At 48.8% G+C, this 21,661-nt stretch overlaps 1 protein-coding gene across 11 annotated transcripts in view; it reads left to right on the top strand.

Moving 5' to 3' along the window:
* The window catches only part of LOC128942077 (histone-lysine N-methyltransferase EHMT1-like), a 120,014-nt gene that overhangs the window by 52,131 nt on the left and 46,222 nt on the right, over window positions 1–21,661 (top strand). For 9 of the 11 annotated variants that reach the window (XM_054284289.1, XM_054284291.1, XM_054284290.1 and 6 more), the window contains exons 2-4: window positions 3,279–3,366; window positions 14,372–14,919; window positions 17,852–17,893. In XM_054284289.1, the coding sequence (XP_054140264.1) occupies window positions 3,279–3,366; window positions 14,372–14,919; window positions 17,852–17,893 (678 nt within the window). The remainder of the gene's footprint in view (window positions 1–3,278; window positions 3,367–14,371; window positions 14,920–17,851; window positions 17,894–21,661) is intronic. The other 2 variants (XM_054284295.1, XM_054284288.1) reach the window with 1 other exon arrangement.

Raw genomic sequence — 21,661 nt, 5'->3', positions numbered from 1 at the left:
TGGCCGGTCTGACCTGTCTTCCATCTCCTCCAAAGACCTCATGGAGGAGAGGAAGCTTGTTTTCTTATAAACAGAGGCAGAAAGGAAAAAACTAAACCAGCAGTAGCTCCTCTGCCTGGCTCCTCATGGCTCTTAAAGCCCTTTCAGAGACCCAATCAGTCTTTCTTCAGATGCACTAATTTTTCCTACCCTTTGAAACCTAAAAATTAAGGGTTGGGGGGGCAAGAACGCTTCGTGGCTGGTTGTGTGTGCTCTTTATGGAGGTTCTCCAGCCACGGATGGTTAATAATCAGTCTGGGGTGGGCGAGGGAATGGAGGCAGACGGCTGCGGGAAAGGGGGAAAGGAGGAAAAAAATAAATGGAGCGAGTGAGACTTTTATTGTGAAGCAGCGTGTGCTTGGCAGTTGGCTTTGTTGGGACTGCTGCAAGAGCAGACATTTCTCGGCGGGGAGGGTGGGTATAGGATTTCCCTGCCAATCGGGAGCGGACGGATGGGGCATGGGGAGGGTGAGCAGAAAGGGAAGTTTGCTCTGGATTTAAGGGAGGGGAGGGCAAAAAAACTCAACACACACACACACACACACACACAAAAGCTGGAGGTATTGACACTTGCGGTGAAGTTGGTGCTAAGTTGACTGGGTGGAGCTGGGTGGGATGGATGGTGCTGGGTGCCCCATGGGTGCCCCTCGGTGCTGGGCGTTGATGGGAGAGCAATGGCCTGGGGGGACGAGGCTTTGAGCGCTTTACAGAGATTTCCTGTAGCTTCCTTCTGATCCAAATGCTTCAAAATTCACAGTTGGTTTTTTGTTTCATTTTTGTTTTTAATGATTCTTTTCTTTTCTACCTTGATGCTGAGTTTTTGGTGGGAAGTTTTAACGTTGTCGCCTCTGCTGTCTCTGAGGTAGGAAGGAGAGCCTGGGAGATGCCACCTCAGCCAGCCTTGCCTTGGCACCCAGCTTTTGTACTCTCGAAGGACAATAGTGATGGTTTCTCTCTTGGAGTTGGGACTTCTGCTTTGAGAGCTGGGCAGGCAGCTCTGAGCTGCTGGTGACTGCAGGGAGCAGGGACGGTGGTCAAGGTCTCATTGAGCCCAGGGTTCCTGCAGTGGCTTCTCCTCACGGGCGAGCAGCAGCAACGCCTGTGTGGAAGGGAGAGCGTGGGCAGTGTGTGGAGTGAGGTTACTGCTTAGGAAACACAGGAAAAATCATGCTCAGATGGCAAAGAATGGCCCCTGGAAATCCTGGGGCTTCTTGTATGAGTCAGTGGAGGAGCAGGAATATCAAGACCTCTCCTTGTTGCAACAAAGGTTGGGAAAACAAACTGGTCCCTGTTAGGCTTACTGAGGCTCTTTATTTGCTGCTGGTGCCTGTGGCCAGGGCCTGGTGCCCCTGGCTGTGGTGGGAGCCAGGGCTGCCCTCGAGCACTCTGAGCTCTCTTTGCTCAGGTCTTGCTGCAGGATAATCCATGAGAAAAACTGAGGTTATTCCCAGTTTACAAGAGGTCTGGCTAGAGGAGAGGTAGGGTTTACAAGCTCATGTTTGCAGCAAGGATATGAATTACTGGCTTAGCAAGTGAATAAATAAATCAGCTGCTCTATGCTCAGAGTTTGGGCTGTGCTTTATGGTCATTTCTCAATGGAAGCTGTTGGCCAGTGTCTGCTGAAGGTAGGTTCTGTGTAAGCTGGACTGAGCTGAGCTTTCCAGTGCTCACAGCAGCTTTTTGGTGTGTGACTGGAGATCTGAAGGTGCTGTGTTTGGAGCACAAGGTGCTGGTGCTGAGGGCACTGAGATGTGGCTGGGTTTGTGTCTCGTTGTGCTTGGGGCAGGTGGGGGACAGGCAGGGACAGGCAGCCACCCACAGCCTCTGTCCTGTGCTGCAGGAGCCATCCTTGAAGTGCCCTTAGCTCTGGGCCTGGCAGGTGGTGGAGGCTTTCCCAGGAATCTGTCTCCCTCCTTCCCTTGGTGTGTGTCTCTGCCATGGTGGATTTGGGGGCAGGACAGGGCGATCCTGCAGGGATTTGGGGCTGGGTGAGCCCTGCCTGGGGCTGGGGGCTGCTCTGCAGCACCTGCCAGCGCAGGGCATTGCTGTGAGTTCCCCAGCCTGGCAGGGTGGCTGGTGACAGCACCAGAGCCCATCTCCCCTGGCAGCTCTGGACAGTCCCACCCAGCATGGGAGAGCTGCTGGGAGCTGCTCACCGGCCTCCATGCCTGTCTCATCCCCCTCACTTGCTCTAAGGGAGGTGGGCAGGTTGTTTTTCTTTCTTTATCACCCAGTGAGCTTTAAACCCTGTGATTTGCATGGCTGCAGGCACCATCTGCTCCCCGTGCTGGCCTACAGCAGTTGGCTTGACCTGGGCTTATTCTCGTGCAGCGTTCGCTGAACCCGGCTCTGACCTCCAGCTCTGCAGGGCACTCCCAGCCCTCTCCTGAAACTCAGCTGGGGCAAAGACCCCTTCTATCTCATTTTTTAAAATACCATTTTCCTTCTGGTTTATTTTGGTAGTAGGTTGTTTGTTTTGTTTTTTTGGTTTTGTTTTTTTGGTTCAGTCTTGCTACTTCAAAATAGAGAATGGGAAGGTATGAAGGCTGCAAACCTGAGCTAACAACGTGGCGCAAGGCGTGTGAAAGGCAGAGGAGATGAGCAGGTGTTCTCTTTTTTATGTAATTTTTCTTTTTTTTTAAAGAGGAGGAAAAAGAGAAATTGCTTTCCACAGAATTAAAAATAGAGCTCATTAACTTTAATAAACATGGATGTTATGAATGAGGAGGTAGCTGTAGCTGAGTGATGGTTTGCAATTTTGGATGTTCATTTGAATGAGCTGCAAAAAAACCCAACCAAGCCACCAAAAGCACATGGGCTGGAACTGTTGATAAATGAGGTCGTAGTGAGAAGTCTGATAGATCTGAAAGTTTTGGGGGAGTCAGAGTCACCTCCTCGAGATGCCTTTCACGCAGATGGACTCAGCTGGGTTCCCAGGCACGTTGCACTGGGAAAATCTGTCTGGCTGCATCCAAGCCTGAGCTGGGAGGTGCCAGCCCTGGGCACAGCCTGGAGCCCCCGTGCTCCTGGGGCTGTCAGCCTGGGCCAGCCCTGCCGTGTTTTATCTGTGACCTGTGCCTTGGTGGCAGCTTCCTGGCAGCCTTTATTTTGCAGAGGGAGGTTTGGCTGCGCTGTAAACAGGATGTGTCCATGATTGTCTCTTCTTTTGAATGCACCGTGTGTGTCTGAGCACTGAGCTCAACCCTGATGTTTCTGTTTTTTCTTCTCCCCCACCACAGCGAGCAGTGCTGAGCAAGGGAGAGCCAAGGAAAGACGGCTGCATGAAGACTGAGCTGCTGAAAGACATCACCAACAACAAAGAGGAAGGTGAGCACTGGCTGAGGGTCAGAGCTGGCTGGTGAGGTGGGCACAGATGGGGACACAACTGGGGGTTGGAGATGTGCTCAGTGCCCCCAGCAGCTCAGCTGTGCTCCCACAAGCACAGGCTCCCTTCTCCTGTGTTTGTTCTCAGCAGGGCTCTTCCACTGGAGATGCAGATTTGCTTTTCTGTCCATCCCTCACTGCTCCCCTGAAGAAGGAGATCTAATTTTCACTTCTGCATTGGTGTGAAGTGCACAGGAGTTACTTTGAACTTCCTGTGTGTGCCTGGTTTGAGCTGAACTCTGATCCCTCCCCACCGTGACCTTTTCCTCCCTCTAGGAATGTTGACTTTCTGTTTTGCTCTGGGTTTCTCTGAGCAGCTCCAATGGCTGCAGGGTGGCTGGAGGGCTCAGACACCCCACACCTCGTGGCTCCTGTGGGGGTTCTGCAGCTCTTACTGTGCAGGATGCAGCACAGGTTCAATTGACAAAGTCTTTTCCTGCAGGGTTGTCTGTGAGTTACATGCACACAAATCTAAGGGTTTAATAAATGTGTCAGTGGGATTACGGAAAAAAAACCCACCACCCTTTATCTTTCCCCCAACTCCCTCCTTTCTTTCCATTTTTTATTATTCCTGGACTAGTTACTTCTCACAGCTCTTCAGGGATTTGGTATATTTTTGTTCTCCTTTCCATAACAGAGCATTATAAAAGCACTGAACTGGCCCCATCCAAATCCCTACTCTTATCTAGAAGCAAAATTTTGGACTTAATTCAGTTGTGTGTGAGTACAGCATTGCTTTTTTCTTTCTTTTCTGTCCAGCATAATGTTTTGTCAAGTTGCTCTAGTTAGGAAGTAAAGCTCAGAACAGGCAGAAATACTGAATTCTGTGTCAGGTGCTTGGATATTAACTGGGAGCACAGGAATCCTGCTGCCAGCAGTGGTGGCACAGGGACCTCTGGTCTGGCAGAGCAGAGACAAAGTCTGAGGTGTCAGGAGGTGCTGATGGGAGGTTGTGCTGCTTTGGGGAAACTCCCAAAGCTTTGATCCCTTGCCTTTCTTAGCTCAGGATTATAAAGGTTTTTTTGTGTAGCTCTTGGTTGATGTTAAGGTGTCAGGAATCTGTGGAGGTAAAAAATCCAAAAGAGGGTGGGAAGAGACATTTTTGTGCCTCTTGACTGGCTTTGACTTGGAGGAAATGCTGTGTCAGAGGGAAGCTGAGAGCCCTCCCTGTGCAGGGGCAGTATTGAGGCTTCACAAGGTGAAGCTGAAATTCCAACCACTCCAGTCTCTATTCCCAGGGAGAGGAGGCTCCTGAATGTGAATCTCAGTTCTTCTGGAATGTTCTGCAGTGTCCTTGCCTCCCCAGGCACACCAGGAGTGTCACAGCCCGTGGTGTGTGTGCTGCTGTGCCCCTGGCTCCCCAGCTGGGATCCTGGGAGCATCATCACCACCAGAACCTTGGTTCACAGCCCAAAAGCCTGTTAATAACAGTGTTTAGTGCTGGCACAGAATGCACATTTTTGACTGTTGCATGAACATGAAATCATTCCAGCAGGCTTGCAGGAATAGTTCCTTTGAGCACAGTTTCCTGCCTTGGGGAATCAGCTGGGATGTGTGGACTGGAAAAGCACCCTGAAGTCTCAGCTTCCAGTTCTCTTGAACAGTCATTTCCCTTCAGTGAGGAGGATGATGATGCTGAATATCCCTGTCAGTGGCACAGACTGGCTTGGTTTGGCTGCTGAGGGTGTGTTTGGTGGGAGCCATGGCTGCAGTGTGTGACTGAAGCTGCTCTGGATCCTGTTCCCTTTGGGAAAAAACCCTGCCAGGTAACCTGACAATATTAACCTGGCATCCAAACTTCCAAAACTTGAAGCTGCAGATCCAAAGGCTGACTAAAGCTCACTGTGAATTGCTCCGTTTCCCCCTCTTTTCACTCCCTCCTGCCTTAGAAAGGTGCTGATGCTGAGGGCAGGTCAGGTCCCTGGTGGAATTGTGTTAGCACATCCCATAGCTCCTCTGCTGCCTCTGAATGGCCTTGCACCAGTTCCACCTCCTCTGAATGGCCTTGCACCAGTTCCACCTCTGCACAAACTTGAGTTTTGCCTGAGTCCAGCACAAGACAGGAAATTCGGGTAGCTTGAGGCCTGGGCTGATATTCAGGGCTCTGACCCCAAGCAAGGCCTGTCAGCTGTAGTGGAGAACATCACCCTGGTGGAGATCTCCATGAAGGTCTCTTGCAGGGAAGGGTGGGGCAGTAGCTGAGCTGAGTTGATAGTCACAGAATCACAGACTGGTGTGGGCTGGAACAGACCTCAAAGCTCATCTCATTCCACCTTGTACCACGGACCAGGGTGCTCCAAGGTGCTCCCATCCATCCTGGCCCTCGCTGATGTGCAGCTTGGAGGCAGTGGACCTTTCCTGCTGGTCCTCAGCCTTCATTTGGGACACCTCATGGGTTGTTGGTGGGTGGGAGGCCCTTGTGTGGGCAGTTGTGGTGTTCTGTTCTCTGTTCCTCAGCAGGGAGGTGCTGCAGAAATCCCCTGTGGTTCCCACCTGGGCTCTCCTCTTCTGCCTTCATCCTGATAAAGAGAAATGATTGAGCTCTAAATGGGACATGTGTTTGTAGGAACAAGCTCTTTGCACATTCCAGCACTTTCATTTCCAGTTCTTGGGGTGAGTGCCAGCCTGTGGAAGTTGTTCACTAGGCTCAGTGTCCCTGTCTGTGTAAAATTGCTCAACACAGATAGAAAAAAGCTGTGGATGAGGCTGCTCTGTGGTCCATGGGAAATGTTCCAGTTCAGTTTCACATGTGGGTGTAAGCTTAGGTCCATACTTCCCTTTGACAGGGTGGGGGAAGGGGGCAGGGACATGGGAGATGAGTGGAAAAAAGCTTTTATTAGGCCATATTGTCTTTAGTCTGACTCAGAGAGAAACTATTAAAAAGTGGTTTCTTTGCAGGGATTGCAAGTGAATTCAGCTCCTCGTGTGCTTCACTCCCAGCTCTGTGTCTCCCTTGACCTTTCAAGGCAAACCACTCCTTTTGTGATTGCCCAAGCCCAGGGGTGGAAAGTTCCAGGAAAGCAGCAGCACAAAGGAGCAGGAATGGGTGTTGGGAAGGAAATTCTCCATTTGCTCCAGTGCTTCTGAATCTTCACCCAAGGCAGCTGCTTTACAAGAGCCACAGTGCTGGGTGAGACCTGCACAGTCACTGCTCTCAGATAAACTTCAGCCTGCTTTGAGAGACTGTCAGGGGTTTAAACTCCTGGAGGGGCCTTTTTTTTTTCCCTTTTTCTCCTCTTATTGCAGGTAGGAAGCTGCTGTGAGCACAGGGAGTGCTGCTTTCCACTGAGCAGCCTTTGCATTCCCAGGTGCAGGGATGGCATCTTGAAAGGAGGGAAGGACTAATCTGCTCTCCTCAGGTCCTTGGCACTGGGATCCCTGCTGAGGCTGCCAGCAGGAGGCCAGGCAGAGCAAAGTGATGCTGCAGGATTTCACATGTTCACCCAGTTGTGCACCAGGCACTCCCTGGGCTTGGGACCCTTGCTGTGCCTGGGGCAGCTCTGGAGCAGGAGCTGGGCTGTGACCCCAAACCATGGCAGAGGGATGGAGGAGTTTCCTGAGGCTGGTAACCTGCTCTGAGTCCTTGAACTGCTGAGCCAGTTTAACTGTTAATGGTCAAGCTGTGCCCTGGGGGCCAAGGGAGGGCTGGAGGGTGTTTTGGTGTGGCCAGCAGGTCAGGGGGGTTGATTCCCTTCTACTCAGCCACATCTGGAGTTTTGGGTTAAATTCTGGTTTAAGGAAGACAAGGAGCTGCTGGGGAGGCTCCAAAGGTGCTGAGGGGTCTGGGGCATCTCTCATGTGAGGAGAGACTGCAGGAGCTGGGTGTGGTTAGTCTGGAGCAGGGTGGTCTCAGAGGGATCTGATGAGAGCACATAAACATCCCCAAGGGGTGTCAGAGGATGGTGCCAGACTCTGTTCAGTGGTGCCAGTGACAGGACAGGGAGCAGTGGCCATAAACTAAAACACAAGAAGTTCCACCCCAACCTGAGGAAGGGAAAAGAGCTCTGGATCAGGTGCCCAGGGAGGGTGTGGAGTCTCCCTCTCTGGAGACATTCCAAACCCACCTGGACATGTCCCTGTGTCACCTGTTCCAGGTGGCCCTGCCTTGGCAGGGGCTTGGGCTGGGTGCTCTCCAGAGGTCCCTGTGATTCTGGGTCCCCAGCAGCATCCCCAGCCCACTGGCCAATCCCAGCAACCCAACCTGTGGAACCCCAATGCTCAGCACTCCCAGCAGAAGTTGATTCCTCCTCTTTTCTGGTTTGCTTCTCCTGTGTTGCATCTTGGTGTGCAGGGTCACAGTGCTCCAGGGAGGAGTGACATCTGAGTCTGGAAATACCTGGACACCAGTCCATCTTCACAAGGGCTTGGGGGCAAGAAAAGACCATCAATAACTCACCCCAGAGAGGAACTTTTACCTGAAAACACATTTGTCTGCATTTCTTGGCTTCAAAATGTTCTGCTTTTTGGCTTCAGTCCCAGAATCCCAGACTGGTTTGGGCTGGAAGGGACCTTAAAGATGATCCAGTTCCAACCCAGTGCCATGGGCAGAGATGCCATCACTGGGTCAGGTTGCTCAGGTGGCTTCCAGCATCCATTGATGGAGGGGATGCTTTCCTTCCCAATGGATTCAGGGTCTCCAGCTGCCCCCTCTCCCTCCTCTGTGTGGTTTCAGCCCCAGCATCTTCATGCTTGGGCTCTTCTCTGCTTGGCAGCTTTCCTTTTTGTTGGAGGAGGAAGAGGGGAGGGAAGTGCTGTAAAACAAAGATTAAAAGCAAGTGCTTTTCTCACTTTTATCCAGCAGGACAGTTGGGTATTGAATCAAAGGCTGTGGGATTTCTGGTGTTTTAAGGATGGTTAAGGTAGAACATCTGTGAGATGTGAGTGTGTATAAATCCAGCTGTATGCACTTCTTGGTCTGCACTTCCAAATCCTGAGCTTTCCCTTTAAGCTCTGTCTTTGCTTAGTTCATTTAAGCTAAGTTCATTTAAGCCGTGTCTTTGATTAAACATTTCTCTTGCAGCAGCTGAAGCCTCTTGGCTGTGCTGAGGGCTCTGGAAATGCAGGGAAAATCCCACAGGCAGAGATTTCTCAGCACCAAGATGCTCAGAAAAATGTGTAAAAATTCCAGATAGGATAGTAGTGCATTTGTTGCAGAATATAGAATATATTTTATATTATATAAAAATATAATATAGAATATATTATATTATGTATATTATATAAAAATATAATATAGAATATATTATATATAGAGAGTATATATTATATTACATTACATTATATTATATATATTATATTATATTATATTATATTATATTAATTATATTTATTATATTATATATAGAATATATTTTTATTTCTATTTCTTTTCTTTTTCACTCTCTTTTTCCCTCAGACCTGGTGGCTGCAATTTGGCCTGGAGTACAAGGGCTCATTTTTCTTATTTTGTTTCCAGAGCAGTGAACTCCAAGCTTTAAAAATACATTTAAACTTTTATTTTTTTCAGAGCATTGTCCAGGTAATACTGAGTTTTGAGTTGATATCTGGCCTCCTTCAGATGGGAGGTTCCTGTGGGTCCCCACAGAGGTTTTGTGTCCCCTCAGGTCATGCCCAGCATGGCTGCTGGGGACAGTAATGCATCTGTTAGACAGCCTCTGCCCACTGATAAGCTTTGGCAGGCTGGACCCAGCTCTGGCAAGCTCCAGGGCAGGACTGGAGCCACGTCTGGCTCTGCTGAAAGGGCTGGAAACCCCAGCAGGCAAAGAGGAACCAATATGTGGGCTGGGAGAGCAGAGGTGGCTTTAATTTTACCTAATTTTGGGGTTTTTTTTGAAGTTATCATTCTAATTCTGAATTAATCCAGCTCATTTCTGCTTAGACATGGTAGCAGGCAGGTCAGACATGGTCCAGGCTGGGGTGAACTTGTCCAAAGATCACTTTTTAAAGTCAGCCTGTGCTGCTTTTGTGGGTTTTGTGTTGCCTTTTTGTGGGTTCTCTCTGTTGGTTGCAGCAGTGACTTAGGGGCCCCCAGAGTCTGAGATGCCTTTTAGACACCTAAAATTAGATGAGGTGGTCTCACCTTGCCTTAGCTTCTCCCCTGCTTTCATCAGGGTCTGCTTTCTCCTATTTTCACCAGAGTCTGTTTTCTTTCAGGGAATTTTAATTCCATTTTGGACAACTGTGATGTTCTGAGATGAAAACTTGAGCCTGACCCTTCTGCCTGAGCCTGGGGAGGGCAGGGAGCTCTGCAGTGCTCTCAGGGAGCTGTTAATTCAGAGCAGGGATTTAAATTTATTATTGGGTGTTCTTTGCCATGTGGAGTCACAGGGATGGTGGAATAGCCCAACTTCCCAAGTCTTAAATTCCTTGGGTTACTAAAATGTACCCAGCCCCTAAATAATATGTATTTACTTGGTATCAACTTCAAAATCACCAGTAGATCTCTTGAGTTTTAAATAACCTTTGTTTTAAATGAATCCAAGCCCAGATGGGCATTCAGGCAGTGCTGGGGTCCATGGGAGAAGATTTTCCTGCTGCATCTGGCATGAGGGATGCCTAAAAAAGCTTTGAAAAAACTGGAATGTTTCTAATTAATAAGGTTACACTTCATGGATGCAGGGTAGAAATTCTTACCTTTTATTTCTTTTTAACTAAAGAAAGAATGGTTGTAGATTAAATAGCTGTGAGTTGGAGAGAAAACTGAATATAGAGAAAACCTAATTTTGGCCTACTTAGAAGGGATGAATGCTATAAAGTCACCAAGTTTTAGAGAGATAAAAACTTTGGGTTTATAATTCCCTTGCACTTGCAGCACAGGAGCAGAAAAGCTGCTGAGCAGCATTTTCAAGGGGAGAACTCACTGCCACGAGGTGTGTTTGAAATGAGGATTTTAGCAGGTTTTCAGTGAAGCTTTTTTTGGGGAATGAAAAAGGAGGGATGAAAAGGTCATGTCAGGAAGAAGTGTTTCTTCAGGTGTCTGGAGCTGTGGAAGAGCTCCTGTTTGATTCAGTATTGTCACTGGGAGGCTCCTGCTGGCTCTGGTCTGTGTGCCCATCCCTGCCTGTGGCAGAGTTCAGCAAAGCTGTGAAATATTTTGAGTTGTGCAGGTGCCCTTGGTGAGCTTGGGATGGCCATTCCTCTTTTCCTGTCACCAGATCAGGTGTCCTGCTTGGGAAAACCCAGCCACACAAATTGTGAGGCTGCTCTTGATGTAAACTGATGCTCCAAGGGCAAATCTTCAGTTTGGGTTTGAGGTGGGGATGTTGGGCTGGTGCTGCTTGCAGGAGCCCAGAGCTCAGTGTGGAGGGAACAATGCCATTCCCAACTGCTCATGGGTTTGTTTTGGGGCTGCCAGAAGTGGGAATGGGAGAATGGAGGGGTTTTACTCCAAAGAAATGGAGGATCCTGCTTGCAGTGTCTCAGGGAATTGTGGTTTCTCTCAGTCTCTGCTGTGAAGTTCCATATTTCTGTTGTATCAAACCTCTGCTCGCACAGGTTTGGAAAGCTGGTGCCACTTCCACAGTCAATCAGATTGCATTTCACAATAAGGGAAATAAGTGAGAGAGTGTGTGTGTGTGTGTGTGTGTGTGTGTGTGATTTTAATTTCAGCCTCATGGATTTTTCATAAAGCCTGTGATGCTTTCTGGAGTAATGCAGTAACTTTTTCCCTAGGGCAGTGCTCTAATTCACATTGTTTTGGTTGCTTTCATGGCAGGTAGAGCAATTCTTGCCCTCTGCTTACTCAGTTTATCTCATAGGCAGCCACTGAAGTTGTTTGACTGCTCTGGTGGGAGAGCACAGTGTTTAAATCAACAAATCTTGAAGGCTTCATTCAGCCAGGTGCTAAAGCTGAGCTCTAGAAACCTCCAGCTGTGGTTACAGAGATTATTTTTTGTTGCTTTGCATTTTTTTCCTGGCACTGACTTTGCTGCAATAATTGCTTAAATGGCCTTTTAAAGACCCTGAATGCAGAAAGAGAAACAAGAATTGAAAGAATAAAGTCATAGTTGTGGCTCCCTCTGCCCACAGCTTTTCAAATAGTTAAATAAAACAGTGAAAAAAAGGAGCACTTTATCTTCTCCCAGAGTTTTTGCTATCAAAAACAAACCCTTGTGCCTGTTTCTGTGCTCAGGGAGGTCTGGGTGGTGTGAGAGGGAGCAGGTGGAGGTGATAAATTCAAATCCTGCCTGGAGAACCCTCAGTCACTGCTCCTGCAGGTGAGGTTTGTGTCTCTGTGTGCTCCAGAGAACCCTGGGGAGCAATGTTTGGATGTTCTGGGGCTCTCTCTGGAGGCTGTGAGCCAGCAGAGCCCATGTGGGAGGCAATCCCAGGCTGGGTTTCCTGGAATGAGGGGGAATGGATCTCTTAGTGCAGTTTTTCCTCAGCAGGAAAAATGGCCACAGAGACCACTCAGGCTTTGGAGAGACTGCAAAGATGCTTTGTGCCCAACATCTGTGGCTTTCAGCTGGAAATCAGGAGCATCAGAGGGGCTGTTCCCCTCTTAATGGATGGGCAGGCTGAGGCTGGAGGGGTGAGGTGCTCCAGGAGGCCTTTGAGAGCCTGGTGTGGGTCCAGCACTGACCAGGTGTCCAGCCAGGGGTTGGATTGGATGCTTCACATGTACTGACCAGGCCTAGGAAGGCTTTCAGATTGCTGGAAATGTCTTTAAATCTCAGATGGGCACCAAAAATCAGAAAGTTTAGGGAATTATAAGGTTGTTTGAGATACTGGAATGCATCACTTTTAGAATATAGAGCTGCTAGAGCTTCCTAGGGCAGGAATTGTACCCAAATCTTTCTGGTCAACACAGTGGGAAAGAGATATCAAATATCAGGGCAAGGTTCTTCCCCCAGAGGGTGCTGGCACTGCCCAGGGAATGGGCACGGCCCCGAGGCTGCCAGAGCTCCAGGAGCTGCCAGGGATGCCCTGGGTGGGGTTGGTGGAGGATCTGTGCAGGGGCTGGGCTGGATTGATGATCCTGGTGGTGCCTTCCAGCTCAGGATATTCTGTGATTCCATTATTAAGATGGACTAAACAAATGCATTAACAAAGGGTAGGAAAAGTAGGATACTTTTATTTTCCCAATGAAAATGGAAAGAGAATTTGGGTGGGTTTTGGGAAGAGCTGTTCTGGTGAGCTGGGTGGTGCTGGGTCTCCTCCCTGCTGGCCTTTGCTTGGAGCTGCTCCAGGCACACTGGACTTGTCATCCCAGGGTCCTGGTGGTCCTTCATGAGTTAGCCTGGCCCCAGGTTCTTGCCAGGTCAGAAGTGACATTTGTGAGGCAGCTGAGGGAGCTGGGCAGGGGCTCAGCCTGGAGCAAAGGAGGCTCAGGGGGCCCTTGTGGCTCTGCACAGCTCCTGACAGGAGGGGACAGCTGGGAGGGTCAGGTTCTGCTCCCAGGGAACAGGGACAGGAGGAGAGGGAATGGCTTCAGAGTGGGCCAGGGCAGGCTCAGGGTGGAATTTCTTCTTTGGAAGGGGCTGCTCAGGAGGTTTGGGGTCCCCATCCCTGGAAGTGTCCAAGGAACACCTGGAGGTGGCACTCAGGCCTCTGGGCTGGGTGATCGATCACAGGTTGGACTTGATGGTCTTGGGAGTTTTTCCAGCCTTGGTTTTGGGCTTCAGAATGTTGTTCAGAATATTGTTCAGAATGTTCTCCTTGCCTGTTTGTGCTCTGAGGGCAGTGTGAAATGAGGTGCTGGTACCCAGTGGTCTGGCTGTTCCTCCAGTGTGACTCCAGGCTCTCTGGATCCTGTAGGTGAAAATTGCTTTGGTGGGAGCTGGTTTGAACCAATCCCCCCTGCTCTGACAGAGCTCTCCCTGTGCTTCTCGTGTTGCTTTTCATAACTGTCTGCTCTCTGGAAGGAAAACAAGCCAAGGAATCCCTAACAGCAGGTTGATGTAATCATTGCTCTGAGCATGCCAGGGAATTGTTATCACTCCTGGGTGCCTGGGGAGCTGCTGGGTTGTCATGTCAGAAACTTTTTCTGCAAGTATGTGACATTCCTAGTTGGATTTTTCAGCTTGGATTTGAAATCTTGGGTGGGACAAAGTCACTGATGGAGGAGCAGGGAAATGTTGGAAATGTTTGTTTTATGTGGGCACTGTTGTGTGTGAGCTTTGTCAGGCTGCAAAAACCTTGCTGCATTTGAATCATAGAATTATTTCAGTCTAAAAATGCATTTACCACACTTCACTCCTGTGTTTACTCCTGCTCTTCCCTCTGAAAAGACACCATGAATCCTGGACCTGTTGTGCTTTGTTGTGCTGAAAGAGCCAATTCCCACTGAAGAACATTCCCAGGAGAGCTGGGATACAGGGAGTTATTCCTTGGGATGTTCCTGTAGCAGCAGAGCCCTGATGGGGCTTACATGTGGGGGTGACATTTGGCTGCTGGGCTGTGTGTGGGCCATAAAAGCTCCCTGGGACAGCCCAGCAAAGCCTTTCTGTGTCAGACTGGCTTTGGGAAGGGCTTTGCCAAAGATCCGGATGCAAGATGGGGCAGAGTTTTGTTTGCCAGGTGAGGTGTTGACATATGGTGCAATAAATGCAGTTATTGGAAAAGCCAGAGATAATATTTACCTTGAAAAATCCATTGTTGGGAATAAATGGCCACATCTGCAACTCAGGCAGGTGGGAGTGACTGCTGTCACCTGGGCCACCACCCCAAATGTCACTGTGTGAGGAGCCAGGAGGGCTGGGCAGGTGGGTGAGGGAACAGCCTGACAAGTAAAACTGTGCTTTAATTGATGTGGTGGTGGTTGATCTATGGTTGGATATCTTGGAGATCTTTCCCAGCCCTAAATATTCTGGGATTCTGTGATTTACATCAGGCGTGGTGGCTCTTGCACTGTGAGTAGCTGTGCTTGGAGTACAACATGGGAGTTTCAACCTTGGGGTTTCAACCCACTTGTGACCCTTTTCTCCTCTCTTCCTCCCTCTCCCTGCAGGGTTTAATGCCATGGCTGCAGATGAAAGCGCTACAGAAAAGCAAGTGGGGGAACCAAAAATGGCAGTGGATGGTGAAACCAACGGTTCCTGTGAGCACAGCGAGGGTGGGGGCCACCCAAACCCAGCGAAAAACACTCAGGACAACACGAAAGTGAGCCAGCAGGACTCTTCTACTAAATTAAATAGGATAGCAGAAAATGGCATTTCGGACAGCGAGCCTGGGAAGCAAAACCATCTGAAAGCAAATGACTTCACACAGACTTCTGTCACAGGGAGCAATGGATATATCCTAACCAAGCAGATGGCACAGGAGCAGCCTCTAAGGACTACCAGCTTTGCTTCTCTCACTGGCCATGCTGCAAAAACCCTGCCTGGAGGAGCAGGCAAAGGCAGGACTGTGGGGTCCTTTGCCCAGCTCCAAGCCACGATGCCAAGCAAGCTCGGGGAGGGCAGCAAGGACATGGATGCTAAAAAAGGCCCTGCTGCTAATGCTGAAGTCAAGGTGCACAGAGCACGGAAGACAATGCCTAAACCCACCCCCAGCCTGGTAATGTACCTGCCCAGCACAGAGCTGCTCCTGCTGCTGCTGCTGGGCTTGCTCTTGGCTTTCTCTGGGGGTCTGGGGGACACCTGGCTGCATGGCAACACGTGGTGTTCACAGCTTGCCTGCTGAGTGGATTGGTGGTTTTATTATTTTTGGTTTAGTTTTTGTTTTATTTAAATTTAAATTTAAATTTAAATTTTAATTTTTATTTATATTTTATTTTTATTTTTAAATTTTATTTTATTTTTTTTATTTTAATTTAAATTTTAATTTAATTTTAATTTTTATCTTATTTTTATTTTTATAAAGATAGTTTATATTTTATATAGATATATAAATAGATATATTTCTTGTCTATATTATATTTTTAATCTATATATTTTATATTATACTTTATTTAAAATATAATATTATAATTAATGTATAATTTCATAATATACACAATTTTATATGTATATAAATAAATATATTATATTTATTTATATATTTCTATAGATATATGCATCTATATTTATATTGATATTTTATCTATATTTTTATATAGATATCTATATCTATATCTATATCTGTAGTTAGTTAGTTAGTTAGTTAGTTAGTTAGTTATTTTTATTTTATTTTTTTCTCTTCCACCAGACAGAAATGTTAAAGTAGTTGGTCACATGGCAACACCAGTTCCCATCCCCAATGCATTTCTAAATATATAATTGATCAATTGCCTCCTCCAGCAGATCTGTGTGAGACACTAAATGGCCTTTCTCTCATGGCTCTATTGCTCATCAACCTCTGCTGATATCCAGAGCTGCTTGTGAAACAAATGAGATTTTTTCTGAGGTCAACCCAAAGGAAATTAAGCCTAGCATGAAAACTTGAGGCTCCTCCCAAGCTCAGAAGCTGTCAAGGAGCTGATCTGTGAGGCAACTTGATTGCTTTGCTGTAGGAATCATTATAGGGCTAAAAGAGATGATGCTTTCTCTCCATGTCATTGGGAAATGTTCTCTCCAGGATCCTTAGGGTGGATTTACCATCACTTAATAAAGCAGAGCCCTGCTTTTTTTAAATTTTTTTCTTTTTTTGGAGGCATAAGGAAATGTCATTTGGTTCATTCATGTCGTAGTGGAGAGGACAGAAATGGGCCTCTGTTTGTCGTGGTTATTGACAAATTTGGTTCTTTTCTTGGTTCTTGGCCAGAGGTAGGGAATAGATCCTGCAACAGGCAGAGCTCCACTGTAAGCAGTTTTCATCCCTGTGATGCTTTATATGAATACAGTGAGCTGGATCCTCTCATTGTGCTGTGTCTGAGGGTGGAGGGAGCCTGGGAAGGGTGAGCCTTGGGAGTCAAGGGAAGGGGGAGCCATGGGATTGTTCCCAGAAATGCATGGAAGCTGCTGCAGCCTTGTCAAGTCGGTGCAATGCATTGGTGCTGTGATCCTGCAGATCCACAGGGCCCTCAGATGTCCCCTCCTCTCAGCACAGCAGTGTGAGGTGTGCAGGGCCCAAAGCTGGGAGTCCCTGTGGTCTGGAGCAGGGAAAGAGAGAGGAAAAAGGGAAAAGGGAGGGTGGCACCTGGCCAGCCGTGGCTGTGGCACCACCTGTGGCTCTGGGAGCAGCTGGGAGTGCAAAGAGCACAGCAGGATCCCAAACCTGTGGGCACCAGGCTCAGGAGAGGGGCAGGAGCCACAGGTGCCTGCCAGCATTCCCAGCCAGCCCCCCTGAGCCCTCATTCCCCTCTGCTCTCACCCTGCCTGTGTTTCTGGCTTGCACAGGGAAGCCCAGCTGCCATCCAGCTCCCATCTGGGTGTCTCCTACCCAGGGAAGGCTTTGCAGCCTCCAACCCCCTGTTCTGCACTGGAATTAGGCCGGGCAAACCCCCAGACCCTGGTGGGATTTAGCAGAGAGAGATTCCATGGGGCTGAGCAATTGAAAGAGGCAATTCCCTCCTAAGGGTGACTGCTGGGTTGGGAGGGAGCGTTTCCCTCATTCATATTTTATGATATATAAGAAGAATATTTCTATTTAACCCTTTGGGCTTCAAGGTTTGTGTCTGGGAAGTGGCATGGGGTGTTGGGGAGCTCTGGGAGTGCTGGGACAGCTCACTGGGATGGGGCTGCTGGTCCTTCTTTGCTCACATGACAAAAGCAGCTTCAAAAACCCAAATCCTGCACTTGCTGGACTGCTCTAGAAAGTGCATAGCCTGTCCTCAGCTCCTCTGGGCATTTGCCTTGGGCTTAAAATAGGGAGAGAAGCCACATTCCCAGGAAGGGTGGTGAGAAGAGGCTGTTCCCATGTTCTCTGCTCAAGCCTCTGCAGCTGAATGGGAACCCAAGATCTGATCTCAGTTCTGCAAGACAATGAAACATCTGTGTGTTCAGCCTTCCTGATAATTACTACCTCATTTTTCCCCATTGTCTCTGGAATTTACATGCTATTTTCTTTAGAGCAGCAGAGTCCTTGCTAAGCTGTCATTTTTCTGTCCCAATTATTTCTTTGTTGAGCTGCTTAGAGGAGGCTCCTCAGCTCAGGAGCTTTTCCTGTACCAACCTTCACACCTTCTCCCCTTAAAAAACCTCTGTGAAATCAGGTGCTGTATCCTAGGAAATAAATTGTGGAAATCACCCAGGAACTGATATTGCAGAACACAGGAATTTGCTTGGTTAGTATTTTTTAGGGCATTGCTGTTTTCTTGGTGAAACTGTTCTTGCAGAACTGTTCTGCCTGGGAGGAGGAGGAGGAGGGGAGGAAGGTGTTTTGCTGCCTGCAAAATGTGAACATTTGTTCCCCCTGGCTCCTGCAGAAACCCGCTGGGGCCAAGAAATTGTTTTGTGTAATCCAATAGGTGTCAGGGGACCTTGGTAACCTTTTCCTGCACATGTGAATTGGTCTCTGAAAGGAAGGAGAGAATTTTCTCACCAATTTAACCAGCTTCTTTTCTGTTTAGGAGTTGCTTCCTGAATTGGGATCAAAGCTGAATCTGAAACAGGTGACAATTTTAATTGATGTTGTCGCATGTTAAGGTTTTTGAGCAGAGAGCATCATTTCTGCTCCCCTTCTGAACAGAGCAGTAACACAAGCACTGCCCTTTTGGATGGAATCTTTCACTGCTAATCCATGTTACAGCCCTGTTAAGAACCCAAAAGTTTGCAGGGCCAGGCAGCAGACTGAAAGGCAAGTGTGTGTCCGTGTGTGTGTGCTGTGCTTGGAGAAGGCTCCTCCTGCTTGGGAACCAGCTGCTGAGCTGAACTTCGGTAAAACATGAGGGATAAAGGATGGTAGAGGTAGTGAGAGCATCCCAGAGTTGCTTGGAGACAGGAGGAGCAGATGGATGAATTGGGAATCCCAAGTTGTGGTTCCTTTCCTTGGTGACCACAAGGCTGGAGTTTGGGCTGTGTGTCTCTGGTGGTATTTTTTTATGCTGTGCAGAGGACTGGGTCATGAAATAGTGCAAAAATCCTTTAAATGAGTGTTTTGGCCTGATTCACAGTGTGTCCCCAAAATGCCAGGTGCCAATTTAATTGGGGGAGACCATGTGGGCAGGGAGGAAGAGCTTGGAGCAGGAGATGCTTTGCTCATGTGGGTCTTTCTACCAATGTTCATCAAACTATTCCCTTAAGTAGCAGTGCCATTAAATACCTGATCCCAGAGCTTTTAAACTGGGATCCTTTGTGGTGCTGCTGTGCTGGCCTGGGCTGGGGCTGCCCTGCAGGAGCCTCTGGCCTGCAGAACACCCTGTGGCCATCTCTGGGGCAGGCAGGTGGCAACAGGGGATTGCAGGGGTCTGGGATTGCTCAGTGAGCTCTGACCCTCCCATGTACAGGAAACATAAAGCAAAAGGGCAGGGCTGTTGGGGAGGATGAAACAGGAAAGCCTTATAAATGTGATTGTCTGGCATAAGATTTTGAGAATATGGAAACTATAAATGAGATTGAAATGAAAGCAAGCTTTGAGATCCCTCAGTTACTGAACAACTGGAAAACAATGGTGTGGCCAGCTGAAGGTGATCCCCTTTTGATGGAACAACACCCTCTGCTTGCAGACAGGCCCAAGGGGCAGAGCAGACCCTACAGCTTGGCAGAAGGGGCCCAAAGAGGAGTTTTTAGGGTTTAAAATGTAACACAGTATGGTAATGTAATGATTCTTATAGGCTGTATGTAAATGCTATAGGATTTGTATCTTGTACTAGATTGGTTAGTGAGAATTAGAATATTCAACACAGAAGAAGATTTATGGTATTGTAATTACTCTTAGCTCTTGCCTTTTACTCTCTTCTGCTTTTACTCTCTCACCCTCTCATCCTCTCTCCCCCTCTCTTCTCTCATTCCTGCTCTGAGCTGTGTTTGGCAGCTCCCAGCAGGGCCCTGCACCCAGGCCCTTTGCAATGAACCCCAAGGTCCAGCCCTGGCTGCAGAGATCTCTCGTCTCCATCTGTCCTGACTGTGCTACCCCCGATGCTTTTACACAGGGCCTAATGGGGATGGTGATAATGGGGATATTGTGTCCTTGGGGAGGACTCAGAAGGTCCATCCAGGACCTGCTCCAGAGGGGTGTCTAGGTGTGCTCCACTGGACTGAAAGAGTGAAATTGGTGTGTGTGAGGTTGGGCAGAGATAAATATCATGGAATCACAAAATGTCCTGAGCTGGGAGGGACTGAAGGGATCCCCCAGCCCAGCCCCTGTCCCTGCCCAGCCCCCCAGCAGCCCCACCCTGGGCACCCCTGGCAGCGCTGCCCAAAGGCTCCTGGAGCTCTGGCAGCCTCGGGGCCGTGCCCATTCCCTGGGCAGCCTGGGCAGTGCCAGCACCCTCTGGGGGCAGAGCCTTGCCCTGAGCTCCAGCCTGAGCTGCCCTGGCCCAGCCCCAGCCGTGCCCTGGCTCCTGTCCCTGTCCCAGAGCAGAGATGGGAGCTGCCCCTCGGGAGGAGCTGCAGCCCCGGGGAGCTCTGCCCTCACTCTGCTCCAGCTGAGCAACCCCAGAGCCCTCAGCTGCTCCTCACTGCCCCTCCAGACCCTTCCCTGACGGGGAACCTCCTTCAGGAGTGACAGTGCTGCCATTGGGCTCCTTCGACAGAGGGGTTGCTGCAGAGGGAAGTGAGAGTGAAGGCTGTTGTGCAGTGCTTTAACCTGATACTGAACTGCTGCTGCTGGAGGTGCTGCCCCAGCTCTGACCACAGCCCACAGAAATAACGGCCCTGGCCCCAGCAGAGGGGTTTGGTGGGGTCAGGAGCCCTGGTGGCACATCTGCCCTGGGCTCCCTGTTTCGGTTTGACTGATGTGTGACACTCCCTTGCCTTGGGGCAGGAGGGGATGGGGATGAGATCCACACCCCTTGCGTGCTGGTTTGGGGCCACATCTTCACTTCAGCTCAGTCTACCTGGCTGCCTAAATCATGATGTGACTGCATTCAGATCAGTGTAATTGTAACCAAGTCACCATGTAATTCCCCCTCTAATGGGCACATAATAATCAGCAGATCATTAATCTGATCTAGACTAAGAGCAAAGCCTTGCAGGCTTGTTGCTCCAAGGTGAGGCTTGATCAGGCTGCTGAAATTCAGCAGTGAAAACCACAATCCTGCAGCAGCAAAGGCAGAGCAGCACCACTACAGCTCCTACAGGCACTATCATCTGCTTGTGATCAATTTTTTATAGCAGACTGATATTTCTTGCTTAACCACCACTCACCAGTTGTTAGAGGCAGATCCCCCTGGGAGCTGCTGCTTTGTGCTCTTCAAAGGCAGTGCCTTGGTACAAATCTCCTGGCCCTGTTGCTGGTGGATGGGGAGGCAGAGCTCTCCATCCAGCTGCCCTGTTCCCTGTGGCAGGGCTGCCCAGCTCACTCCTCCTGCCCTGTTGGCTGTGCTTTGTGTGCTGGAGATGAGAGTCCTGCAGAGCACAGGACTAAGGGAGCCCAGAATCTCAGCCTGAGGTGGTTTCAGGCATCGGGAGCCTTTCTGCAGTGCTTAGAGCTGCCCTGCTCCCAGGCAGGACCTGTGCCTGTGTCCTTCCATCAGTACTCTGGTTTCTCTCCCATCTTGCTGGTTTTAGTGATGGAAAGACCCTTTAAATGCTGGGCAGTGGTAAAAATGTCCTGTGGAGTTTATAGAGCCAACATGAGAGTCCATTACTGAGGTTGGTTTGTTCTGTAGTTTTGCTTTCAGGGAAAAACCAAAACAACTGAGGATATTCTGTCTTTTGCCATTTTAATAACTTCCCCCTGCTGCTGTCGGGGACTTCAGTGCCAATAATAGAAATGTGGTTGATCCTGTTAAAATGTAGACAGCACTTGAGTTTAATTTTTGTAAACACATCAAATATCCTGTTCTTGCCCCAATCTAGCCCATTTTCTTGGCTGTATTTCACACAGAGAAGTTAGACATAGTGGTGGTTCCCATTTTTGCTGTTTCCAGGCACAACCATTGCTGGAAATGCTGGAATATCTGCCCAAATTCTTCACTATTCACTACACAAAGCTGATACCACATGAGAAGCTGCAAGAAATGAAGATGTTGGTGTTGTATTTCTTTTTCTGTCTCATTTATGGTCCTTTTTTGGCCTCCAGTGGCCCACAACGTGAGCACAGGGAGCTCAAACTGTATCCTGGAGTTTCCTTCTGCTTCTCTCAAACTGTGGGTGAAACCTGTTTAATAATAATAGCAAAAATGTGACTGTTTTATGTAGCTGAGAACCAGGAAGGGTGGTGAGAAAACTGACTTAAAAATTGGTGCTGATCCTTTTTATTACAATCCTTAGATGTA

This window comes from Melozone crissalis, unplaced genomic scaffold, assembly GCF_028551555.1.
Source record: "Melozone crissalis strain CALT ecotype California unplaced genomic scaffold, PUWL_Pcris_2 ptg000041l_1, whole genome shotgun sequence".
NCBI classification, from domain to species: Eukaryota; Metazoa; Chordata; class Aves; order Passeriformes; family Passerellidae; genus Melozone; species Melozone crissalis.
Note: the sequence above shows the minus strand (reverse complement) of the source record. Positions and strands in the feature narration are given on the sequence as shown.